The 25100-nt window shown below is 57.7% G+C and overlaps 1 protein-coding gene and 1 long non-coding RNA gene across 4 annotated transcripts; one reads left to right on the top strand and one right to left on the bottom strand.

Annotated features, from left to right (window-relative positions):
• Positions 1 to 687: 687 nt before the first annotated feature.
• SH3RF2 (SH3 domain containing ring finger 2) lies at positions 688 to 25100 on the top strand (the record flags this gene model as incomplete). Its single annotated transcript, XM_082063533.1, has 8 exons — positions 688 to 1059; positions 10586 to 10843; positions 13873 to 14196; positions 19425 to 19519; positions 21331 to 21501; positions 22654 to 22853; positions 23753 to 24105; positions 24807 to 25100. 8 exons carry the CDS (start codon positions 688 to 690, stop codon positions 25098 to 25100), a joined length of 2067 nt encoding a protein of 688 aa, XP_081919659.1.
• On the bottom strand, positions 12807 to 17926 carry LOC309445079. Of its 3 annotated transcripts, none has more exons than XR_014185226.1 (5): positions 17705 to 17926; positions 16804 to 17658; positions 15444 to 15543; positions 14343 to 14400; positions 12807 to 13691 (listed from the first exon to the last, which is right to left on the bottom strand). It is a non-coding gene; the product is annotated as an uncharacterized lncRNA (long non-coding RNA). The 3 variants fall into 3 exon arrangements; XR_014185227.1 differs by having other exon boundaries at positions 14343 to 14396; XR_014185228.1 differs by having other exon boundaries at positions 14343 to 14396; positions 16804 to 16909; positions 17766 to 17926.

Genomic DNA, 25100 nt, shown 5'->3' with positions numbered 1-25100 from the left:
TTCAGCTTCAGCTGAGGCAGCCAAAACGGGCGAGGATGGCACCACAGAGCGCCTGGCGGCTCTGCCCGATCCCTCCCGAGACTCCTTGTGTTTGAAGGGTTTTTTATAGAACTGCTGTCAAAATGGGAAGAGAGCGAGCTTAATTGGGACCGATCAGAAAAACGAGGCGGTGTGTAGGTGTGCAAGGGACGTATGCAGTGAGCGGCTGCTTCCCGCCGGAGCCGGGCGTAGACAGGTCCAGTCTGATGGTTATCGGGGACTCCGATCTCCTGAGCTGGTCCCCTCTTTGCTGCCGTGTCCGTTGTGACCCGCCGGCCGCGGAGCTCTGTGACAGCGCGTGCGGCTGAGCGCCGTCCTGCCGCGGGAGCCGCGGGCCCGCCCGCCCGGCCAGCGGCACCCGGGGCTCCCAGCCCGGCCCCGGCACCCACTGACTCACAACTGACTCACTGCACACTTGGATGAGAGCGCAAAGTATACATTTGCAAATTGGCTGGTGAGGCACTGCTTTGCAATGTAGGTGGGATGTATTACATACTCCGGCAGCCCGGTTCTGCTCTTTCCCTCCTCCCTCTCCTCCGTGCAGGATCGCTGCCTGCGCCCAGGCTGCAGGACGCCGCTCAGCCCGCTCCGGTGGATGTGGCATCTGGATGGCTCCAGCCCCACTCGTGACAGAGCTTTGCCCTGAAGATGGATGATTTAGCTCTCCTTGACCTGTTGGAGTGTCCTGTGTGCTTTGAAAAGCTCGACGGCACAGCGAAGGTGCTGCCCTGCCAGCACACGTTCTGCAAGCCCTGTCTGCAGAGGATCCTCAAGTCGCAGAAGGAGCTGAGGTGCCCCGAGTGCAGGACCCTGGTCCTCTGCAGCATTGAGCACCTGCCCTCCAACCTGCTCCTCATCCGCCTCCTGGATGGCGTCCGGGGCGGACAGACGCTGCCCAGGTTCGGCTCGATGCAGAGGCCGGGGGTCCCGGCCTCCCCCGCCTCCCTGCGCAGGGTCCCCCGGGCGCTGCAGCTGCACCAGCACCGGCTGGCGACCGCCCCCAGGACGCCCGCGGACGGGGTAAGAGCGCCGCGCTCCCTGCTCTGCCTGCTGGCACACAAAGCTGTCTGCTCGTGTGCCAAGAGCAGGAAACTTTCCTGTTAGCAGCACTGCAGAAATGTTTGAAGTGAGAGATTGTTGTGTTTGCAAATGTGGCTGCTGCTTCCTTGTGGTATTTGACTGGTTTGAGTTCAGCACAACTGGTTGACGTTCAGGCTGAGACAGAACCAGCTTGTCCTTCTTGCAACAACTTCGCAGCAGATGTTCTCCCCAGGAGTTCCCAGGTGTTTGCTGACTTTTGGGGGGCTGCAGCTCAGGTGCTTTAACTTCCAGGCAGTACACTGATTTTTGACTGGTAGCAATTAAATCAGAAATTGCAAAGCTGTAACTGTTAGAGCTGCAGAAAGGTATTTCCTGTTGCTGTGCCTCAGTTTCCCCAGCCATAGGAAAGGAAGGAAAGCACCTAGTGATGCTCGTGTCCTTGGCAAAATACTTTGAGATCCACTAATGAAAAATATTAAACTCAACTTACAAACTTTAGGGATGATTTACTAGGCTAATTTTAAAATTCTAAGTTGTTCCTGTCATTTTCTTTAACGGTACAAAAGCTTTTATTAAGTAATAAGGACAAGATATTAGACCTGTTAAAGTAACTTGGCTCATACTGAATTTGGGGTAGAGCCTGATGTGTGGCTTCCCCTTCCCTGCTCTATATTCCTGGATCTCCATTTCTCTCACCTGAACTATCCTTCTCTACAACGTCTCTACAAAGCTCTCCATAACACCCAAGCCTGGCTCCAGCAGCTCCTGCTCTGCGAGCACTTTCCCGAGTTGCAGAGCTCTGGACTCCAGGCACGCAGGGACGGGTTCTCTGTCCTGCCCGCTGGGGGGGTTCCTGCATGGGGGGCTGCGGGGACCCTGCGCCGGGTACGAGTGGTTCGTGTGTCCCGGGGAACCTCCGGGGCGTCGATGTGTCATCTGGGACAGATCACACACCAAACGCTCTGCGATTCAGCAGCTGTTTGAATCTGCTTTTCTTCTCTCTCGCCCATGTCACGTTTCTTTCGGCGCGCTGCTGGTTTTAGATAAGGCAGCATCTGTCAGTGTGCAGCTCCCAAAGGCGTCACAGAGCAGCCCCCGGAGCGCGCAGAGCGGGGAGCTGCGCTGCGGCCGCGCCGGGCCAGCCCTCCGCCTGCGCCTCCCACCAAAGTGCGCTCAGACTTAATTAGTTAATTAATTATAAAACACTTTGGAATCCTCGGCTGCAAGGTGAAGAATGAAAAGTATTAGTCACGATTTGGGTTTGGTGGTTTTAAGCACATGCAGACAGGAGCACAGGATGCTCTGGGTGCTCAGTGGGACACCAGTGTCCCCAGACCCCCGAGCCGGCACCCAAAACCAGCCGGGACCCACCTGGAGCACCCGAGCGGTGCAGAGACAGGGGGGGAGTGGGGATGCCCGTCCTGTCCCTGCCCTCGCGGTGCCCGAGTGCCCGGGCATCACCTGGAGAACCCGGTGAGCAGGGGCCGCACAGCAGCTGCTGTTTGTCGGGACTCCCGGCCAGCGCAGCCGTCCCGTCCCGCCCCCAGGGACCCCCTGCGCCCTCCAGCCCCCAGAGACCCCCTGCGCCCTCCAGCCCCCAGGGACCCCCTGCGCCCTCCAGCCCCCAGGGACCCCCCGCGCCCTCCAGTTCCCAGGGACCCCCTGCGCCCTCCAGCACCCAGGGACCCCCCCCGCGCCCTCCAGCCCCCAGGGACCCCCCGCGCCCCCCAGGCCGCTCCGTGTGCTCTCCCAGGGACTTCCCCACTCTGCAGAGTCTGCTCGTTACTCCTAAGACTGCACCACTTTGTGCTACAAAGCAAATGAAATTAACATGCACCATTCTGCACGGCAGGCAGATGCAACATCAAAAGCAGGATACAGGACATGTTTTGTTTTGACCAAAGAAGCTGTTATATAAATAAATTCCTTTACTCCGTGGAGCTGAGAAAGTCACAAGTTCGATGAAAATTTCTCAGCAGAGACAGTTCCTTGCTGGCTTTTTGCTCTTCATCCTCTTGAGCATCCATGAAGCCAAGAAAGTTAAAGCAAATCCCCTCATCAGCAAGCAAGACAAGAACTCACATCATTGCAAGAGGGAAGTGTGAGCAGAGCCAGCAGAGCTGCTGAATTAGCTGTAACGAGATACTCAGTTTGCAGTCAGGAATTCCACAGAGCCAGCCCTTAAAAATCAGGGAATATTCCAGTTACAGGCCATCCCAAATTATTTCTTATTTGCTAGCATGTAAATCATTGCTGACTTCCCTTCCCAGCTGGTGACAGGGGGTGGGCATGCTCGGGGTCCCGAGCACGTGAGGCTGCACCGCTCGGGCAGGTTTGAGATCGTTAACGTCTATGCAGAGAGGACAGACTTTGGATTTTCAGCATCTCTACATAATAAATTGTCTGGAATTAAAGAGTAAAAGGATTTGCTGGGAGGTGAATGCGTAAATAATCTACACTGAAGCCTTTGAACTCTTAGGAACCGCCCCTGGCATGTGCCAGATGTGGTTACGTCTTGTGTTATGTCCTCTTATCTGGCTGCAGTGCCGCACGGCCAACCCAGCCGGGCCCTGGGCAGCGCTGGCTGATGGACCTGGCCACGCCACAAACACGGGGCAGAAGAGCTCCGAGAGGACAGCTCGCTCCGGACAACACAGACCATGCCAATCTAACTGCGACTCGGGCTATTTTCTCTGTGCACGCACAGAGTGCTGTAACACCCCCCCAGCATTTCATGGGAGATAGAGAGATAACAGCTCTATCGGGATAAAAATACCCTGCACTCCAACGTCGCCACCTTCACACGGACGTCTATATATAGTGCCCGTGTCTTGGTATTTTCTCCTCCTCCAGAAACATCTCCAACTCCTTGCTGAATTTGACAGACAGGACTTGGATTGCTGGATCTTTTTGAAACCTTATTCAAAGCCACCTTCATGGTTGTACCCAGTGGGAGCAAGTGCGTTTTCTCACCCACTCGCTGTGCAAAGCACCCCCTCACTCCCCCAAAACCCCAGCAGTTCCTGTGCAATCACAGTCATGACCTCATGAGTTGCATCAGGCTTGAGCTGCATAAGTGCTGAAGGCGTTAGGAAGCCGAGGACTGCGCAGGCACGCTGGCTGTGCCCCGGAGCCGGCTCTGGCTCCTCCCTGAGCGGGGCGCCGGAGCGTCCTCTCGCCAGCAGCTGCTGCAGGTGGCGGCTGCTCGTGCCACAGGGTCCCTCGGCTGGAAAGGGACCCGCTGCGTTCGGCCGACTCCGTGTGGCCTCACAGCCGCCCGGGAGAAAGTGCTCGCCCCAGTTCTTCAGAGCCGCATCCCATCGGGGTTTGTCTCATCCTAAAAGAATGCCGAGAGCGGCCCAAGGAACTGGTTCTGCAGTGCTGCACTGCACCTCGCGCAGATACCGTTGTCTGCCTTTTTTCGCCTTTGCGTGTAGTTTTAGCACTTTCATCTGCTGCACAGAGAGAGTGAAGTCACCTCCGTTTGGGCTGCCTGACAACACACCCCAAACGCCGAGGGCGCAACAGCCGAGGGTGCAGACCAGGGATCTGGCCGGGCCGTGAGCGCCGCGGCGGCCACGAGGAGCAGCCGCGTCCTCCACCGGACAGCCCGCCGCTTCCTTACGTCTGTGAGGAGCACCACAGGGCAGGGCTGTGCCAGGTTCCCTATGGAAAGCCTAGAAGGAAAATACTGTTCTGATGGGCTGAAGGCTGAAACCCCTGGAAAACAAGTTTCCAGTTCCCTGCAAAACAAGCAGCGATTTGTATCGTTCTGCCATAGCGGGGCTCCCAGCTGACTGCCACGGGTCACACCGGCGCTCCTGCCACCATCACCGGCCGAACCGCCGCGGAGCCCGCAGCTGCCGGGCTGCAGACGGGGGGAACCGAAGGACCCCCAGCCGGCATCGGAGCCGGTCTGACAAAACTGGGTACCGAACTGCAGACACATAACAGTGTTTTAATTGGTTGCCAAGGCAATGAGTCAGGCTCAGATGGCAAGTCAGGAATAGAGCAGCGTTTCTGGGCCTGCGTGCTCACCTGCTGAGTGTCATGGTCAGCGAGGAGGCTGAAAGTCTGGAGCGCTGCTCTCGGCGCGGCTCCCGCTGGGGATGGTGTGTTGATGCTGGCACGGGGGTCACAGCTCCGGTTGTTTCTAAGAGACGTGTCCTTTGGCAATCTGACCCCCTTAAGAGGGTTTTCTTCGGGCCCCGGTAGCTGACAGACCCCAACCTGCTCGCTGGCTTTGCAGGGAGGAAAGAGAAGCCTGGCCGGTTGGGAAGCACATTGGCTCGTGTCCTGTGTAACCGCGCTGGTGTCCCCTGCGAGTGGGGTGCTCTGGGCAGGACGAGGACACCCAAGGCCAGGTGGACAGCGACCTCCCCAGTCCTGGCCCGCAGCTGTGGCCATCACAACAGCCATTAGTTTGCCATCAAAATGGCGGCGAAGCGGAGGCGGCAGGGGAATGGCGAGATGTTCTGTCACTGACGGAGCGCTGCCCTGAAATCACATGAAGACTAAATCCTGGGCTGTTGGGCAATCAGAGGCGCGGGGCCCTGCAGCTCTGAGCGCTGGCGGGGCCGTGGCACAGACGGCAGGTCCGCTGCCCACGGAGGGGACAGCGCCGTCCCCCGCCCCGGCCCGGCTGCCGGTGCCCGCAGGCAGCGCCGCCGCCCGGCCTGGCAGCGCCAGCACCGTCCCCTCCAGCGCAGGGAGCGCAGCCATCCAGCCGGAGCAGGGAGCGGAGGGGGCGGGAGCGGGATGCAGGTAAACAGCCACTTCTGAGAACCGCGGTGCTGAGGCAGAGCATCATGACCAGGCACGCCGAGGGCTGACACAGGTTGTTTTCTGTGCGGCTTAAAGCCATGACACACAACTTAACCACTGCCTGAGATTGCTGACTGCAGCAGAGACAAGCACATCTGATAGCGGCGACCAGGAGGGGAAGAGGCGTGAAAAGGTTTCATGCAGCCACCACAGCTGGAACGCGCGGCAGCCTCCGCCGCCCGGCTCTGCCCCTGCAGCCGCGGGTTCCCCTCTCTCCGCTCACCAAACAGCTTTCCAGGCCACCCCTGCCCTGGCGCACCGGAGCAGTGCCGGCCCAGCCGCGGCAGCCGCACCGGAGCAGCGCCGGCCCAGCCGCGGCAGCCGCGCCGGAGCAGCGCCGGCCCAGCCGCGGCAGCCGCGCCGGAGCAGCGAGCGCAGGCCGGGCCGGCCGCGGCTCCGCTTGGCGCACACCGCCCGTGGTGCTGGGAAGACGGGAGCAGTGCTCCTCAGGGAGAAAGCTGCAGAAACCACCAGCTGTCTGCATCCTCAGAATATAATTATATGAAGAGATTGAAATGACAAGTGCACTTTTGAAGGTTTTGTTCTGTGTGACAAGGCTGAAGTTATCTCCTCTGACGAAAAGCAGAAAAACAGAATTGTAATGGCAATTAATTTACATTCAAATAGCTCTTTTCATCCAACTGGCTCCTAAAGAGCCCTGAAACCTGTGCTAGCTGAGCACACAAAAGCCGTCAGGCTCATTCATCGCAGAGAAATGCAGCAGCCAGTGCAGAGGCTGAAGGCACTTCCAGAAAGTTGGTCATCAAGGTGGCCAAGTGGCTATCGATTAGCACTGCGAGAAGCCAGCACGGCCTCTGGCATCAACATGCGGATAACAACCAGCTCTCGGTGTGCTGTGGAAATCGCTGCTCGTCAGGAGCTGTGCAGATAACAACCAGCTCTCGGTGTGCTGTGGAAATCGCTGCTCGTGCAGTCACCGTCCGTCCCTGGGAGCCCACACTGCCCAGTCCTGTCCCCACAGGTAAAGCAGGGACAGCATTGCCACCATCGCCACCATCGCTTCCTCACACGCACGTACCTGTAATTTGGTTTTTGCACAGAGGGACACTCAGATGTACTGGACAGCTGCCCTGGTGCAGCCGATGCCAAATACCAAAAACAGGTACAAAACAAATTCTCCCGCATCGGCTCCATATCCCTTACGAACGAGGACAAGACACGAGGTGCACCTGCATAGGACAACACAAAAGATCCTCCTCTCCCCCTCCTATTTATTGAATTTCACACTACTCTGCAGCATTACACGGCATTGCTGAGAACAGCCTTCGCCAGCCACCAGTGCCGGCTCTTTGCAGACGTGGGCCAAACATCCTACACACGTTTCCAACCGCCTCTGGTTGTTTTTCATGGGTCCTCATCGTGTTTTCCCAACTGACCTTAAAGAGAGACGTTGAGCCCTGCAGCTAGGGAGCATGCCAATGTTGGCAATATTTGGCTGAATGTTTCGCTGCCACTACCACCCCGCTGAAGTAACACGCTGCCTGGGATTAACAAAAAGCAACAGGACATAGCAAGGGCAGAAAAACCCATCAAAAGAAATCAAATAGCAGGAGACCCGCTCTGGAGCTCCGTGCACCACCCGGCAATGCCAGCAGGAAACCTCATCCTCCCAGCCCGCTCGCCCGGGGACACGTCGTCACCTGGGGACACGTCGTCACCTGGGGACATGTCCTCGCCCCGGACAAGCTGCTCCCTCAGCCCCAAGTGAACTATCTCCAGGCACAGCTTGTCTTTATCACTGGGTTTAATTAGCACCCAGCTTCTGCTATTGCAATTAACCTGCTTTAAATAAAGTGGAACAGGTGCCTCGCAGAGGGTCTAACACATCCCAGAGAGGACAGAAAACAGCCAAAGCTGAAGGGGAAAGAAAGGAGGAAAGAAGGAACCGTGGTTTGCGATGCGCCCGCAGTAGCAGGAGTGACCAGCGCCGAGATGCGCCGTCTTTGGCAAAACATCCACGAAGGAACACACCAATGTTACCTTGTGTGTCCAACATTACTAGCAAGCCCCAAAAGACCAAAATTCCAGCTATCTTTTGGAGGCTAAAGAGGCATATAAGCATTAATATTAACTGTTATTCACGTAGATGCACCAAGTTTTGCAATGACTTTCAAGGAGTGAATCCAGGTGCTCTGCTCTGTAGCGCGAGGGGAGGGACGGTGTCAGTGGTCACCGGGAGCGCCGGGAAGCAGCACCGGGAGGGCAGGGCAGGGCAGAGCCGGCCGAGGGGCAGCCTGGGAACGGGCGGGAGCCGGGAAAGGGTTAACGCGGAGCTGCAGAAGTGGGGTTCAGCCCCTCACCGGGGGGGGGGTTCAGCCGGCCCTCAGCCACAAACACCGTCCTGCCCAGGTCAGCTCTTATCCTGCCTGCTCTCCTGTCCTAGTAACGTTAATCTCACAGAATATCTGATCATACATTGCAGACTCTCAGCACCCACTGCTTCTTCACTTTTCCCAGTCAGTAATAGGCATGCATTTCATTGCAGAGTTTCTCTTATTTTTAATATATTTCCATAACTCGTTCTTGACGCCTTTTATGTTCTGCTGTGTTTTGCTGTGCAGCCGTTCTCTCACCGTCCCGGTCCGTGCGTGCTCCTCCTTTCCAAGCCCTGTTTTGCAGTCCCATGAGTGCTGTTTGTTTTCTGGGCTCCCGAGGCAGCCGCGCTCTGTGCTCCTTGTCCTCGTGTAGCGCCAGCGAGTCCGTCACTGAGCCCGAGCAGAATCCCCGGATCCCTGTTCCCGGGACCCAGGCTCCTCACGCACAGCAGGTCCGTCTGTCCCTCTGCGGGGAGCGCCTGGTGCTGGCACGTCCGTGTGTCCTGCAGGAGCTCGGGGGACGGATGGACAGATGGACGGCAAAGCTGGGCTCAGTCTCATTTATTTCACTGTCTTTTTTTCCCTCAACGTGCTTTCAGTGTCACTAATCCCAGTGAATGCGTTTGTTTACTATTAGTGCAACTTAACAGGCAAAATGAGTTAATTAGGACTAAACATTAAACTAATTGCTTCCTGTTTCAAATGCTTTGAAGTAAATGCAGTATATAAAATTCTTCTCTTCTTGGTTCCTTTTTCCTGCCACCATCAGTGTCTGGGAGCACTGGAACATGTTGTCTTCCCAAAACCTAAATCATTTCCATGGAAAGTTTGATCTTTTCTGCACTTCAGGAAACTCACGCCAAGTTTCTCTGTCCCACCTCCCTGAGGTCCCGAAGCGCACGGGTGGGCGAGCCCTGCAGACACCCTGCCCGAGGGCTCCATCGTCCCTTCCAGCTCAGGACATTTGATGGTTCTGTGGTTCTATTAAAAGGGATTAAAGAAAATGAACCACAATGCAAGATGTTATTGAAGCCAAGAATCTTGTACAATTCAAGGAAAGACCAATATCTGAGCTCTAATAGTTCAGATAATAGCTTAGGATATACAGCACTGTCTTCATGCCAAACCCCCTCCCCATTGGCCCCGGGCGCAGGAGCCGCAGGAGCCGCAGGAGCCACAGCTTCGCCGCAGTGCCGAGCGGCGGAGGGAGCGCGGGTGGCGCGGGGGGGACGCCGGCGGTGCCAGGGGGAGCGCTGGTGGCGCGGGGGGGACGCCGGCGGTGCCAGGGGGAGCGCTGGCAGTGCCAGGGGGAGCGCTGGTGGCGCGGGGGGGGCGCCGGGCCCGAGCAGCCCCGCTCAGCGCCCCGGGATTCGCACGGGGAGATCCCGCCCGGCCAGAGCGCCAGCAGCACCGAGCCCGGCCCCGGCCCCGGCCGAACGTCTTCCCAGCGTCCTGCGGTGTGGAGCGATTTCCAATGTGCAGGACTCCCAAATGCGGAACTAGAACAGCTCCGTAGTGCAGAAAACGTCAGCACATCTGCACTCCTGCCACAAAAAACACCCCCCAGGCTGCCCTCCCATTGCATCGCCTGGGTTACGCTCCGGGTTTAGTCAGCCGTCTAAATCCTATGTTGCACTGTGTATTAAATTGAGTTTTCAGGTATAGATAAAGGTCTGTAAAGCAGTTATTTTAAGTGAACTTTGTAGCTTCATTGCGATGAGAGTCAGGCTGGTAAAGTTCCCTCATCTCTTTTCTGGTTACCTTCCTACTCATGTTGTACTGCAACAACAATAACATGAAGAAGCCTTTCTTCCCGTAACCCAGATTAAATACTGAATCAGAAATCATGGTCACCCGCTGACAGAGCAGGGAAACGAGCAGAGCGGAGCAGGGACCTGCGCTCACCTTGCTTGGCACGTTCCCCTAGACAGGCACTGTTGGCCACTGCAGGTGACAGCGCCAGGTCAGCGGGACAACGGCTGCGACCTTCAGTCACCCGAGACAGAAACACCCGGGGTCGTTAAAACAGGCATTGGATTAGAGGAGACCTTACAGCAGGCAGTAAGATCCCACGGGAAGACTAGTTTAAGGCATTGTTTCCTAATATTCTTAAACAAGTTCAGCCAGCTTTTCGTCTTGATACAAATTTAGCATAAGTATTTTGGGGCTTGTCTTCATTAGAAAAAGACATCAGGAAAGGATGTGGGTAGTTAATCCAAATAGATGCATGCTTAAGCTTTAGACCTCTCAATTTTTCCCAGTAATTAGGAATGCTTTTGGGGCATCCTGTCTATGTTCAGCATGGCTGACACGGACAGATGCAAGGGCTGTTTCTGGTCCCGCAGGTCCCGCGAGCCAAGGCGCTGTACACGTACCGCGGGCACAGCCCCGGGGAGCTGCGCTTCAACAAGGGGGACACCATCGCGCTGCTGCGCCAGCTGGACGAGAACTGGTACCTGGGGGAGGTCAACGGGCTCAGCGGCGTGTTCCCCGCCGGCTCCGTGCAGGTCATCCAGCAGCTGCCGCCGGCGGGCAGAGCGCTCTGCAGCGCGGAGCCGAGGAGGGACAGGACCGACGCCAAGGACTGCCTGACCTTCCACAAGGTAACGCCACCCGCAGCGCGCCAGGAGAGCGCTGAGCGACACCTCTGACACGGGAAACAAAACTGCGCCCAGGCCTGGGGACACACGGGTTATGCAGCTCCAACATGCCCAGCCTGGGAGGCACTGGCAGAGCAGCACCCCAACCTGGGCTGTGTTTCCCTTTGCCCCCCAAAGGCTGCAGAGCTCACGTTGGCTCTGGTGGAGGACACACTGTTCTGAGTGATGCACCTCCCAGCAAGGTCCCCGTATGTCAGAGGAGGTGAGACACGCAGAGCGGAGCGGGGAGCGCTGCCCGGGAACGCCGCTGTCCCTGCAGAGGTGTCACCGCTCCCCACGAGCGCTGCCCGGGAACGCCGCTGTCCCTGCAGAGGTGTCACCGCTCCCCACGAGCGCTGCGGGGCCGAGATGCTCCACGGGCGCTCGGGGAGGAGGAGGCAGGAGCAGCAGCTGTGGTCCAGGCCAGGGGTCCCCAGGGCGTCACAGCTGGGTGTGGGGTGGCTGCTGTGGGGCAAGATAAATCAAACAGCCAAGAGCCCGCTGTGGTTTCTGACTAAGGGGAGGAACTAAGAGAGAAAAACCAGTTCAGAGCAGTGTCACAAATCACCAGCCGCTCGAGAACATGTGGGTTCCCAGCGTGCTGGTCAGCTGCGGAGGCTGGGCAGAGCAACCCTCCCTTCATCATCACTTCGCTTATTAGCAGGAGGCGCCTTCCTCAGTTTTCTGCCGTCTGCATTTCTTTTTTCTCTTCCCCTCTATTTGCCTTTGTTTCAGGGCTTACTCACTCTGTTTATTTGTGGCAGGAGGCTGCACTCAGCTCCGCTCCCACAGCGCCGTTCACACGTGGGGAGTTAGCGCGGATCTAAAGCAAACAGATGCTTCTGCAGAGAGCAAGAGCATCCCCCTGTCCTGTCCCCGTCCCCTTGGTGGCCACGGACAGTCACTCCCGCAGGAAGGGCCGGGCCGGGCAGCCCCCGGGGCAGAGCTGCTGCCGCAGCCCCGCTGCGGCCGGCGCTCACACAGGGGTCTTCTCCGGCTCTGTAGCAAAAATGCCACGTTCATTATTAGCTGTGTGCGTGGCAGTCGCAGAGCCATTTCCGGGTGACAGAAACCGTCCAGCAAGTCAAAGGCTTTCCACGTCCTCGCCCTCAGACTCACGCTCCACCGTCCCGATTCAACCACGCTCGCAGCTTTAAATTAAAAAGGCGTTTGAGCATTGTGCTGAGCGAGGCAGACGGCGAGGCCACCGCCGTCCCGGCAGGGCTGGCCGCAGCACAGGGCGAGCGAGGTGACGAGCAGGGACTGTCCCCAGCGAGGGCACAGCGCCCATTCCCCACCCTGCCCACCCCTCCACTGCTGCCATGGAGCCTCCACAGCAAGGAAGAAAACTGGGGACAAAAACGCAAAATTCAGGCAAAATATCCAAGCTACATTGTTAATGGGTTCTGTGGTAAGTGGCTGTTGTGCAGCCTCGTCTGCGGGGGATCTGCCCCAGGAGCCCCAGCTGCTGGTGATGGTGGCCCCGTCCCCATGTCCCCATGTCCCCATGCCACGGGGGGCCCGTGCTCCAGCTCCACAGACCCTCGGCCGCCCGCTCCCTGCCGGTGTTCGTTAGTGCTGGTCTAGACATTAATTGCATTCCTGCCCTTAGCTGGAGATGCAGGGTGTAAATGGCACCAACAAGAATTCAGAGAAATCAAATTAATACTTGCAGCCGTCATAATTACAGCAAGCACTTCTTTGTGGCCATTTTATAAAAGGACACTAGCGAAGCATCTTATTTGAAGCTCTAACATATTTTGTAAAATATCTTTTCATTTAATGAAATCATTTTAGCTTCGGTAATTACTTATTTATGTCTGGCGTTGACAGAAATAAGTCAGTTAGGGCCACATAAAGCCACCCAAGGAATTAGAAATTAATTACAGGGAAGGCAAAGGTAGTTCTGCCTTGGGAGATGCGAGGCTTTCCGTGGCTTTGACACTTCGCTTTGTGTCCCATTTTATTGTATCTCCTGACGTTTAGAGAAGGCAGAAAAACGTTTCCAGTTTAGGCTAAAGTTTAATTACATGCAGTAATGACAATATTAGCATCTTATATGTGTACATACGCACACAGCGTAGCTTTAAACCCTTGCTTTAAGGGCTGAGGAGAAGGGAAATGTGCAAACCATCCCTGTTTAGGGTGCTGATGTTGGAGAGGCCCCTGCGCTGCGGGTGCTGGCCCGGCCGGCGCGGCCTCGCCCCGCTGGGAGAATCTCGGCTTCGCAACTCATCACTGTCAGCAGCACATCGTGATTAACTCCTCTGGCAGCCATCGCGGTGAAAAACATTGTCGCCACATGCCCTTTGCTATTAATACTGTTTGATCAGCAGTTTCCAAGGAATACTGTCTGAACGTTGCCCGTATGCAAAGTCAGGGCCTGACTCTTCCCTCATTAAGCCCCGTGGTTAACAAGCCCGTCTCTTTTCAATGGCAGCAGGATCAAGCCATGAGTGTTTGGGCTTGCAGAGATGTAACTGGGCAGATCTGATTCTGCCGGGAACGCCACCGTCACCGAGGGCTTCTCCAGCTCACGCCGGAACGCCGGCTGCAGGAGACGCACCCAAGCGCACCAGCGAGTGCCCAAACTCCCCTCCAATTTAGAGTTAGATTTCTCGTAACACCGCTGCAGCCAGGCGGCCCTCCTGCCGCCGCAAGCCAAAGGCCTCGACAAGGGACAAACCCTCCTGTAAAGCACTGGGGAGGAGCACCAACCTCGGTAACTTGTTGTCTAAGCAACACATTTTTCAAACGCGTTTTCATTCTGCTGTCAGCTTTGCATCAGTACTTTTGCACCCGGGATTTGTCACTGAAAACACACCAGGGAAATGAGTGAGCTGCACGTTTTTAAAGATCACCCGTAGCGTCATGGGGAACCTGCCCACAGCTCTGCTGCCGGATAGGAAAGGAGAGAAAGAGCGAGCTGAGTAGCGGGCTGTGCCTGGCGCGGCTCCTGAATGCGCCGCCGCGTCTCCCTTTGTCTCTTGCAGCCAAACACCACTGCCAGGCAGCTCCTGCACACCAGCAAAAGCCACTGGTCCCCCCAGTTCAAGGTGGCGTCCCTACGCGTGGCGACTCCCAAGGCGAAGGGCGCGGACCCGCCGGCGTTCCCCAAGGCGCCCGACTCCCGGCGCAAGAGCCTGCGGCCGTTCTCCATCACCACCGCCCTCAACACCCTCAACCGCATGGTCCACACGCCCGGCGAGCGCCCGGCGCTGGAGATCAGCTCCCCCGTCCTCATCAGCTCCAGCAACCCCAGCGTGGCCACCCAGGGCAGCGAGAAAGCCGAGTTTCCCTGCGGAGCCCCTCTCCAGGTAAGCGGCGGCGGGGATGCTGCGGCACCGGCGCGAGCGCGGCACGCAGAGCCTGGGCAGAAACACCTGGTGCGCAGGCAGCAATGGGAAAGCTAGAGCACAAACACCAGGACAAAGCTCCCGTGCTAACAGTGTCGGTCACTTACGGCATCCACAGCAGGCTGCCTGGGGTGTTCTCCCTCCTTTTCAGTTGGAAAGGTCTGTCTTCAGAGTTCAGGGACCCAAGGCAATTCATAAAAGGAGAAATTAAGTTATCAGAGTAACTAAAGATGGATAAAGCACCTTCCCGTTCTGATTTCTGCCCTCCTGCAGTGAGCTCCAGGTGTAGACCAGAAAACAGAGAGCTGAACTGGCAAAACAAACTATTTTTCATTTTAGAAAGTGGTGTGGAACATGAACTCCCAAGGGAGCAAACTGAGCGTCAGCTCATTCGCAGACACTATCTGGGTGTGCGCCCCAATTCAACCTGCAAGCGAACGTCTGGTTTGCCCTACAAGGACGTAGGTCTCAACGTTTGCAGAATTAAAGCTGCAATCAGCCCCTGGCCGCTCTCCCCTGCGTCACCTCCACAAGGAGCCCTTGGAGCTCCTCTCAGACTGCAGCTGCACCGGCACGGCAGGGCCTGCAGAATCGGGCCCTGACTGTGGGCAGCCGAGCCCACGAGGCCGGGGAGAGGCTGCGTTCACCGGGCAGGGCTGCGCTGCCACAACTGCTTCAGCCGCCTCTGCGTCCAACCCCCATGCTCAACAGGAACCCAGAAACCCGCTCTTTGTATGAATTGCTATTTCAGTTTTTCTGGTACATCTCAAGCATAAAGGAGTCCCCAGCATCCCCAATGCTCATGCTCAATGACAAGCATTGCGCTTCACTGAAAAACTTGAACAAGCCCAAAATCTCAGCGCAGGAGAACACGTTGGGTCTCTCTGAACCCAACCTGCCCTCTGCCCACCCGGGCACACGCGACACTGCGGAACCACAAGCTCTGTTCCCAAACCCACGAACTGCCCGCGGGACCGGCTGCCTCACCCACGCCCGTTCAGCGGGGTCGGAGCGCCCACAGAAATAACAGAGCAGCCTCCTGCGTCTGCAAAATGGGGCTGCCAGCCTTCCCCTTAGTCCTCTGCCCACATGTGCCCACATGTGCCCACATCTGTCAGACGAGCGCTCTGTGCCAGGCAGGGCCGTCCGCAGCCCTGTGCTCTGCAGGCTGCGCCTCGGGGAGACGCTGAGATCACACACAGACCGACCTTTCGGACCGTATCCGCTCTTGATTTGCAGAGGCAAGAGAGTCTCATTTCTTCTTCCCGCTCTGACTAAAGTTCTCCATACAGAATCTTCACGGATCATCTGAAATGGGAGCAAAAGGGCTTTGTTTAGATTTATACGACATCTTTCGTATTCAAGGTTACTCTAACGTTTTGTAAAGCAATAAGCCAGCCCCTGGTAGTTTGGTGTCTGTGCAATAAAACCCAGCAGGCATTTTGTACTTAGCAATAGCCTGCAAAGAGCCTTGGATGTTAGATCCTGGTTTATGTGAGAGGAAATGAAGCCTTACAATAGAACTATAATTCAACTGAAATGCTATCTTGTCTCGCAAATCCAATATAATTTTACCAAAAATGTCTCAGTGTGAACTATTGTCAACAGCAGAAGCAACAGAGTGAACACGTAATGTTTTGCCTTCGAAGGGCTGGAATTTCCTGTCTTCTCCTCAACAGTTTTGCTCCCGGAGGTTTGCAGCGTGGGGAGCAAAACAAGCAGGAATTTTCCAGCATCTTGTAGTTACGTGACCCTTGCCCTAAGCTAGGAGGCTCCTTTCATTTGAGGGAAGCAAAGGAGACCACCAGTGTCCCCCGAAGCACCCCACGGGTGACCCGTCCCAGCCCCATCTCCAGGGTGCTGGTGTTGGGGCGCGGGCGCAGGACGGGCTTGGGAAGCAAAGGGCTTTCAGACCCGCCCGGCGCTGCCACCAGGGCTCAGCTCGGGCTCGTTGCGGCCCATAAAAGGGAAGAAGCGGCGGGCGGCGCTGCCGCCAGCCCCCCCCGCCCCTCCTTCCCCCCCGCTGCCACGCCGGGCTCCGGGAGACACCACCGGCCTGCGGGCTGTGACACGTCTGTGCCTGTTGTGCGGGTCCCGGGCCGGGCCCCGGCGCTGCCCCACGGCACAACACACAGCAGCGGCGCGGGAGCCGTTCCAGGCACAGCCGGGCCCGCTCCCCGGGGCCGGAGCTGCTGCTGCCCTTGCCGCTCGCACAGCGAGCTGATCGAGCTGATCGACCTGCCGCCAGCGCTCAAGCACCCCCGGCTTTTCCACCCGATCAATGGCCTGAAAGCTGCGGGACCCGACCGAGCAGCACCAGCGGCCCCGCGACGCAAAGGGAACATCTCCGGCCCCACCAGGCATCTCGAACGTTCCCGGCGCGGAATTGCCCGTGTCAGCAGGCGCTGGGACAGGAGCCGAGCTGGAAAGCACATTGACAACAAGCGAGATGGGGCGATGAGTGAGGGAGGGACCCGAGGAGAGGCAGAAAGTGACACTCTGTACTTACAGGGGCTTGCAAGGTGCCCACGGGACATCAGCGGAAGTGAATGCTGAAGTCACTTATACCTGGCTGGAAAACACTTCATTCAATCTTCTTTCCTCTCTGTTGAAAACACAAACCCCGCTTTGATGTGTGTTCCGAAGGGATCACTGCTTCCATGCAGACTGGGAACTGAGATGAAAAACATTACGAGTTCCATCTAGAAGTGAATATTTCAATACAGTTCCATCAGGAAAACCTACAAGAGGTTGTCATTTTGCTCCAATGCAGGAAAAAGAAACTCCAAATCCCCAAATTTCAAAAGTTATGGCTATCAAAATTAAAACAGAATTATAATTTCCAATCAGCTTCACTTATCTGAGAGGCTGGTCTGACCCTACCTGGACTAGAAAACGAGGAACGTAAAGAGGGTTGGAAGCTGACGTGCTGCTCCAGGTCCAGTGACAGAAGCTGTAGTTGCTGGGGTTTGTTAATTAACTTAATTTACTGGAGAGCAACACAGCTGGTGAGTCACGTTTTTTCCTCTAGGTCCTTGCAAAGCCAGCGCCCCAGCACCTTGTTACAGACATGACCGCTAGAAATTAGATTTGAAATGAATAAGAGATTAAAGCCCCGACAACGCGCATCATTAAGATCCTGCGGTCTCTGCTGGAGCCCGTGACTGCGGCCACATCCCGGCCACATCCCGGCCGCTGGCTCCGCTGGCTCCGCTGGCTCGGGCTCCCCGGGGCCAACGCCGCAGCCGCCGCCGCAGCCGCCCGGCCTGGCCGGGGCCGGTGTCACCTCCCAAGAGCCGCGGCGCCCGGCACGGCAGCGCTGCTTTCAGGAGCTGCGCGCCCCGAGCGCCCGGGAACGGGTCTGTGCTTTGGGACCAGGAGCAGAGCTCGGCTGGCACGACCAGCACGGCTGGGCACCGGGACCTTCCCGCGCCAGGCTCCAGGACCTTCCCGCGCCGGGCTCCAGGACCTTCCCGCGCCGGGCTCCAGGACCTTCCCGCGCCGGGCTCTGCAGCACCGCTGGCTCTCACCATTTTCAGAAACGACCACTGCCGGTGAAAGGAAGCGGTTGGAAACCCCTGAGGACACTGTCCCCGGTCCCTCCGCCCCTGTGACAGGCCCGGGCTGTCCTGCCTGCAAAGGGGAGATAACAAATGCTCCTGCCTCCGTGGGGCTGTGGAGACCTCACTCATCTCCCGGAGCCTGCACAGCCCCTGGGGAGCCCCGAGCAGACGGAACCACCGCACTGGTGTCGCGTCACCGAGCGGCTGCGGCGCTGCACCCAGCAGGACCAACCGCCTCTGAGAGAGAGACATGTCCCCGAGCCAGCCAATCCTCGTGCCGGCTAATCCCGCCTCGCTGCTGGGCATGGAAACAAGGCAGCCCGCTAGGACTAGTCAAAGAAGTTCAGCTTAATTGTCTTGCTTTTGCCACCTGAAAGATAGCTGGGTTTTCACGTGAAAGGGAAGGTCTACCTCCCCTAGAAGATGCTCTGTTTTCATTGAAAGATCTTGTACCCTGATTGCTACATAAGTTTGCAGCCAGCAAGGAAAACATTTCACCCGCACAGCTGGCGTTTGCAGAAATTCCTTGTGTTTGCGCTGGATGGCCTCACCCCTGAGCAAACGCTGCCGCATCCCCACCGGGACAGCCGGGAGCCCAGGGAGCCCAGGGAGCCCAGGGAGCCCAGGGAGCCGTCTCCCCGCGTCCGCAGGAACGGCGCGTGCCCAGCGCCGCCCTCAAGGCGCAGAATCGCGGGGCTCAGGCTCCTCGCAGGAACGTGACAGACCCTACAAGAGACAGAGCGGCCATCAGGGCGGCCGGTACCTCTGGACCAGCACAGTGACGGAGGGGACGGGGCCACCCCAAACAACACACACCTGAGCAGGTGGCTGTACCCGTGTCCCCAGGGCAGGCAGGAGCTGCCGCGTGGACGCACGGGTCTGCCGAGCTCCTCGGGACACCGCAGACACGGTAGACGCCTTAAATAACAGTTATTAAAAGGTCGTTGGGGCAAGGACTGCATTATGTGGGGTTTAGACGACACCAGTGCTCCCAGCTGGAGCTAAATAAACAACGACACCGGTCCTCACTGGCGGATACGACGGTCTCCCCGGTGAGCACAGTCCAGCCTCAAAATGCCATTTTCCTGAATTCCTTTTCCTTCCTGATGCAGGCGCCAGGCACGGTGAGCGAACAGAAGGTGCTGAGCCTGCTCAGAGCAGGCAAAAAGGGGCCAGAAAACCCCGAGTGCAAGGAGAGGCGCGAGGGAACGTCTCCCCATTCCCATGATCTCACACTGGATCAGCAACACCTCCAGTGAGGGCTCCAACGCAGCCCTTGGGAGTCGGGGCCGTTAGTTCATGTTTATCCTGCTCCATCGCTGCTCTGAGCCTCCTGACAGCCCAGGTCACCCACCCCCCAGTCCCGAGCTCCAGGGCAGGACGAGCCCCCTCCGCAGCCAAGCCCTGCCTGGGGAGCACCTCGGTGGTGAAGTGAAGGACCGCGAGTCTTCCTCTTAACGGCTGGTCTTGGTTGTGTCCAATGCTCCAAACTCTTCTTTCTCCTGAAAAGTCTTTGTTTTTTTTCCTGAAGTGTGAGCAAAGCTTGACAAATGTTTTCAGCTGCTCTTCCAGTAGCTACAACAAGTCTATATTCAGATCAATTTATAGTTCCCTTTCTCCCTGCAGGTCAGTGCATCTTACTACGCTGTGCCAGGCTCCCTGGGGCACCCAGCAGCCATCGTCACTCTGCCCCCCCTGCAGCACCACGTGTCAGCGCACATGTACGTACAGACACCGAGCACACGGGGTCGTGTCACCTTCTGTACCCTCTCTGCTGCTCCTCCAGCACAGGGCTCCGCGGGCGGGCGGGAGGGAGGCGGCTCCGGGGCGGGCGGGGGCGGGCGGGAGGGAGGCGGCTCCGGGGCGGAGCGTGTCTGATCGGGGCTCACACGGACCGACCACAGCTGGATCAGACAGTAAATTCAGGAAAATCAGGGCATAGAGAAGAATTCGGGCAAGCGAGTGGAAGCATTTGAGATGGATTCCGGTCAATCCCTCACCAAATCACTGTGCTCAGCTTTTTGAGTTATATTCCCAGGACCTTAGTGCCGCACTTAACTAGAGTTAAATAGTTCCACCCATTTGTCAACAACGCGCTTTAAATTTTTAACTATAAAGAAACTAATTACTCTTTCAGCGCCTCTAGTCACTTGTTTTAAGTAAGGCAGTGATGGTCACCGGTGCTTTGAATGATCCAACCTTGTAAAACTGCCCCAGAGCATTCAATTTGCAGATAATACACCGTGAGGATTTGTTTTCCTCCAGATAAGATCCCTCAGCCTGGCACTGTGATAAACCACCCCATAACAAAACAACAAGCTGTCCAGGCGGTAATTAGCACCTCCACGTAGCGAGCAGACCCGTGGCAACCTCAGCACATGAGCAATAGCCAGAAATCCATCCTGCACTCCTGGTATTTGCTACTTTCCTGCATTAGCACAGGTCATCCAGACTATTGCACACACTCAATCCTAAGTGCAAGAAAAATCCTAAAACCTTAAAACAGTTTACAGAATCAGGACTGGTTTAAAGTGTTTAAATCAGCTGCCTATTTTGCACAGCTCCATTCTCAGCCCCCCAGTATCAAAGCAGTATCAGCGCATCCCACCCTTCAGGAGGAATCCCATATACAGCAACAAAGCACCGCAGAACTGGGACACCCCGGTACCAAACCCCCCTGCGAGCGACCCGAGCGCTCGCTTTGTAACGACGGGCGTTTCCAGCCAGACTGCCAGCGACGGTTCTGAGCAACCAGCAGGGAGAAACCTTTAAAAAGTGATGGGATAGTCCTTGACTATCTAGACAACTAGTCTGTTTGTTTTAGTTTTAAATTATAGCTGATAGTTACTGCATTGGTCTGTAACTCACTAATATTTGGGAGCAGATCACATTTCCCTTAGGAAAAAAAAAAAAAAAAGAGGGGGGGAAGCTTTGAAAAATCTGCCATTTTCTTTCGCTTCTGAATTGCTGTGTGGTCACACATGGTTCACTGCGGAAAGCAAAGGCTGCTCACTCACTCATACTCCCACAATCACAACAGGGAGCTCTAGAGGGGATTTCAGATGAACTCGTAGTCCGGCTTGTTCGCCAGCCCCGAGCGGAGCCACCACCTCCCCGTCCCCGTGCTCGTCCCCCGCTCATCCCCGCGCTGCCCCGGGCCGGCCGCCCAGCGCTGCGGTGGCGCGAGCGCAGCACTCGCTGTGCCGGGCGCACACCAGCCGCGTTCTCCTCCCAGCGCCCGGCTGGGGCTTCTGGGACAGAAACCGGGGCCAGGGTCTGCTCTGTTACCTGCTGCCTTTCCTTGCACCCGTATCGTTTTAGCCTGGGGTTACGGGCAGTTTCCTCCCCGCAAGTTCCCTCCACAGTAACAGCAGCAGCCAAATGTTCGATGTGAGTGCTGGTTGAAGAGGCTTCAGGCAAACGGCCGCTGCTCACACAAAGCCAGCAGCTTCAGTTCTCAGCACAGTCAACCCCGAGGCCTCAGGCCACGCTCGGCCGTCCCGCCAGGGCAGTCACTGTCCCCTGTCCCCAGGTGCGTGGCTCTCCACCCCTACATGGCGCACGGGCCGGAGGAGCTGGAGCTGCAGAAGGGAGAAGGGGTCCGTGTGTTCGGGAAGGAGCAAGACGGCTGGCTGCGGGGCATGTCCCTGGTCACCGGCAGGGTGGGCGTCTTCCCCAGCAACTACGTCGCTCCTCTCTTCAGGTCTGGTTTTTCTTACACAGGTGCAGGGGATGGATGTGGGTACAGGGGATGGATGTGGGCGGGGGATGGATGTGGGTACAGTAGATGGATGTGGGTACAGTAGATGGATGTGGGTACAGGGGAGGGATGGATGTGGGTACAGGGGAGGGATGGATGTGGGTACAGGGGATGGATGTGGGTGCAGGGGAGGGGGGATGGAGGGATGGAGGGATGGAGGGATGGAGGGATGGAGGGATGGAGGGATGGAGGGATGGAGGGATGGAGGGATGGAGGGATGGAGGGATGGGTGCAGGGAGCTCTGCTGGAGTCGCTGGATCCCCACTCAGACCCCCCGGCCCTGCAATCAGGGCCACATCAGCCTCTGCCTCCCTGAAAGCTTCTAGCGGCAGATCAGAAGTTCACCGTATGCTCCCAGATCCCCCTTCCCCCACTTCTCTTTCCCTGCTTATCGATTTTATTCTGCCAAACGGGCTGGTTCAGGCCAGAGGTGCCAGCACTGCTTTAATCGCAGCACTGCCCCGGCACCCTCCCGCATTCAGGAGCGCGGGGATGAGTCTCTATTTCTCCAGCTCATTTCTTCCCCATGCAGCCTGCGATAACACCGCGGCCTCACCTCGCCCATAAACAGAGCAAGCGAATAATCGAGAGCACAGCCCAGTCATCCTAAATAGCCTCATATAGCGCCTCAACCGTAAGCACTGGGGTTGGAGCTGCTGTTCTATCCTCCTTAGGAAACTTCATCATAATAAGCTGATACCTGAGTTATTTGATGAATCACTGCTCAGTTATTAAACCACAAATCATTCCTCTAGTCCCCCAAAAGGTAAAGCTTTTTCTTTCTTTAATGAATTAGGAGAAGGACTCCATCATGGCCTGCTCGAGGAACTTGGAGCGCTATTTGGCCAGTGTGCTGGTGGGAAGGCAGAGAGGGGGTCTGGCAATTTAGCAGCTTCAGGTGATGATGATGAAAACCCTCATTGCAATGGAACCAGAAACCTGAATGACTGTATCACCCAGAGTTTTCCACCAAAGCCCCGACTTGCGAGCAGTGCAGGCGCATTAAACCACCCAGCTCCCTTTCGGGCAAACTCCCGCTTTCCTTACGAAACCCCGCGTCGAGGGTGAGCCTGTTCTCTTCCCCGTTTCCCGCAGGAAGCCGCACCTCTCCGAGTCGAGGATGCCCGCGCTGTGCGCCTCCTGGACGCTCTCCAGCGCCTCGCTCTCCTCCCAGGGCAGCGGCGCCGAGGGCGGCCCCAGGCAGAGCCGGGCGCTGGCGCCGCCGCTGCCCGTCCCCGTCCCCCCGGGAGCGGCACCGGCCCCGCTGCGGCGCGGCCGCGGCAGCGCCAGGAAGAGTAAGTGCTGGGGGACTCTCCATTCAGGAAACCAGAATGATTTATAGCTCAGGAGAAAAAATATTCAGCTTGGAAATATCACGATGCAGAAAATCATGACTAGCCTGAAGGTGAGAAAGGATGCTTCACAGCAAACTGGAGCAGGAGTTACCCAGTGAAATTGTGAAGTCAAAAGCCTTGATACAGGAAAGAGCTGGAGGGAAAACACCTTCCATATCAGCTCTATTTTTCTTCTCCTCCTCCTCCGCAAAAACCCAAAACATGCTTCTCATTGACACATGCCCAGGGCTGTAGGAAAAGCCCTCCCAAGGACGGAGGGGCCCAGCGAACGCCCTGCAGCCCAGCAGAGCCGGGGTCCCACACCACCGGCTCCCCAGCCACGGTGATTCGGGCACCTCCAGGGCGTGAGTCAGCACGGCAAAGCTCTTGGCGAAGGCTGCCGGAGCTCAGCCGGTTCTGTTCGCTCCAGCCCGCCTGTGGGTTCGGGATCCCTGTCCCGCTGGGTCTGTGCGGCGCGGTGCCACCGCGGGCACTGCTCTGCGGTTCTTCTCTCTCCATCCCTGGGTTTGGGATCCCTGTCCCGCTGGGTCTGTGCGGCGCGGTGCCACCGCGGGCACTGCTCTGCCCCGGGCAGCCGCCCTGCAAGGCCGTTCTCAGGGCTTTCAGACTCCAAATTGGATTTATCTTAAGATTGTTTCACTGTAAATGATTCATTCCCCTGTGGTGGCTCTGTTAAAAAAAAAAAATATATATATACATACATATATATCTCACAATCTTGTGCACAGCAAGAAGCTGTGAAAGCAATAAAGTGTGTGAGTTCCCATGCTGCGGTCGGGAAAGCAGCTGTGGATGTGGGATTCCTGACTCACCTGCTCCCCACCGCTCTTGCTCCACAGCCGGGTCCCTGCAGAGGCCGGGGCCAGCGGGGACCCCCGTGCACGTCACCGGCTCCCTCCGGCGCCCCCTCCCAGCCGCCCTGCGCCCGCAGCCGCTGCAGCTGTACCCGCACGCCAGCCCCACGCCGCACAGCGTCCCCCCCGGGGCGCCAGCGAGGCCCAGCTTCTCCCACGATGCTTCCCCGGCGCCCGCGGTCAGAGCAGGGGAGAGCAGAACCCCCTCCATGTGCAGCTCCGTGACCCTGGATGCCAAAGACCCTCCAGCAAAGAGCGAGGCAGCTCCAAAGCCACCAGCATCGGCCCCACCGTCCATCCTGGTGAAACCGGACACCTCCCGCAACAGCACCGAAAAGGTACGGCCGGGTCACCCCGCTCGCGGCCCCTCGTGGCAGCGCAGCCCCGTGCTGACTGCGGCCAGACCCCGCAGGCTCCGCTCCGTCCCCGCCAGGTTCGCTGACAGGAATCACTGGGGTTGGCCCTTGCGTTACCAAATCAGACCTTTGTGTTGCTGACTCTGCTGGTCAGATTAAACCCTCTAGAAATGCAAGATGCTCCAGGGACTCCATCAGTGTAAACCAACACTCAGTCATGACCAGTCTGGAGACTTTTCTGAAGTCTTAAATTGGGCAGAAATCCCACCAAAGTGCCTGAGACTCTGGGAGCAAACACCACAGACCTGAATGTCAGACTTTGCACCAGGCGGGTCGCTCAGAGCTCCCCGTCTGCCCCACGCGGCTGTGCCCGAGCCATTCGCAATGGAAATTTCTCTCCCCTCTGGCAGCCAGAGGGAAATTCCGTAAAGGTAAAACGGTTCTGCAAATTGCCCCAGTGACAACTCTCCCTTCCCAGGGACAGTCCTCTGGACTGACCCGGCGCTCTGCCCAATGACGCAGGGCTGCGCTGCGGGTGCTGCTCCCGGGCTCTGCACCCGTCACCCCCGCACACCGCGCGGGGCTGCCCCACGGCGCCCCCCGGGCTCCAGGGCAGAGCGGGGGGGGGCAGAGCAGGGGGTCGGCCGCTGTCCCCACCCTGACCGTGCCCCCTCTCGTTGCAGCAGGTGAAGACGGTGCGGTTCCAGACGCACAGCCCGCCGCCGCCCAAGCGGCACAGCCTGCAGCCGTCGCCCCGCCTGCCGCGCGGCCGGGCCGAGCCGGGGGCCGCGGCCGAGGCCCCGCTGCCGGACGCCGGCCCGCCGGGCCCCGAGCTGGCCGCGCTCTGCGCGCCCAGGGCCAGCGCCAGCCCCCTGCGCCCGCGGCGGGCGCTGCACCCCAAGGCGCTGTCGCTGGACCTGTCCAGGCCGCTGACCTTTCCCGCCAGGAAGAGCTACAGCAGCATCTCTGCAAACTGA

The sequence above is a fragment of the Streptopelia decaocto genome (assembly GCF_964273445.1).
Source record: "Streptopelia decaocto genome assembly, chromosome: 12".
Classification (NCBI taxonomy): Eukaryota; Metazoa; Chordata; class Aves; order Columbiformes; family Columbidae; genus Streptopelia; species Streptopelia decaocto.
Note: the sequence above shows the minus strand (reverse complement) of the source record. Positions and strands in the feature narration are given on the sequence as shown.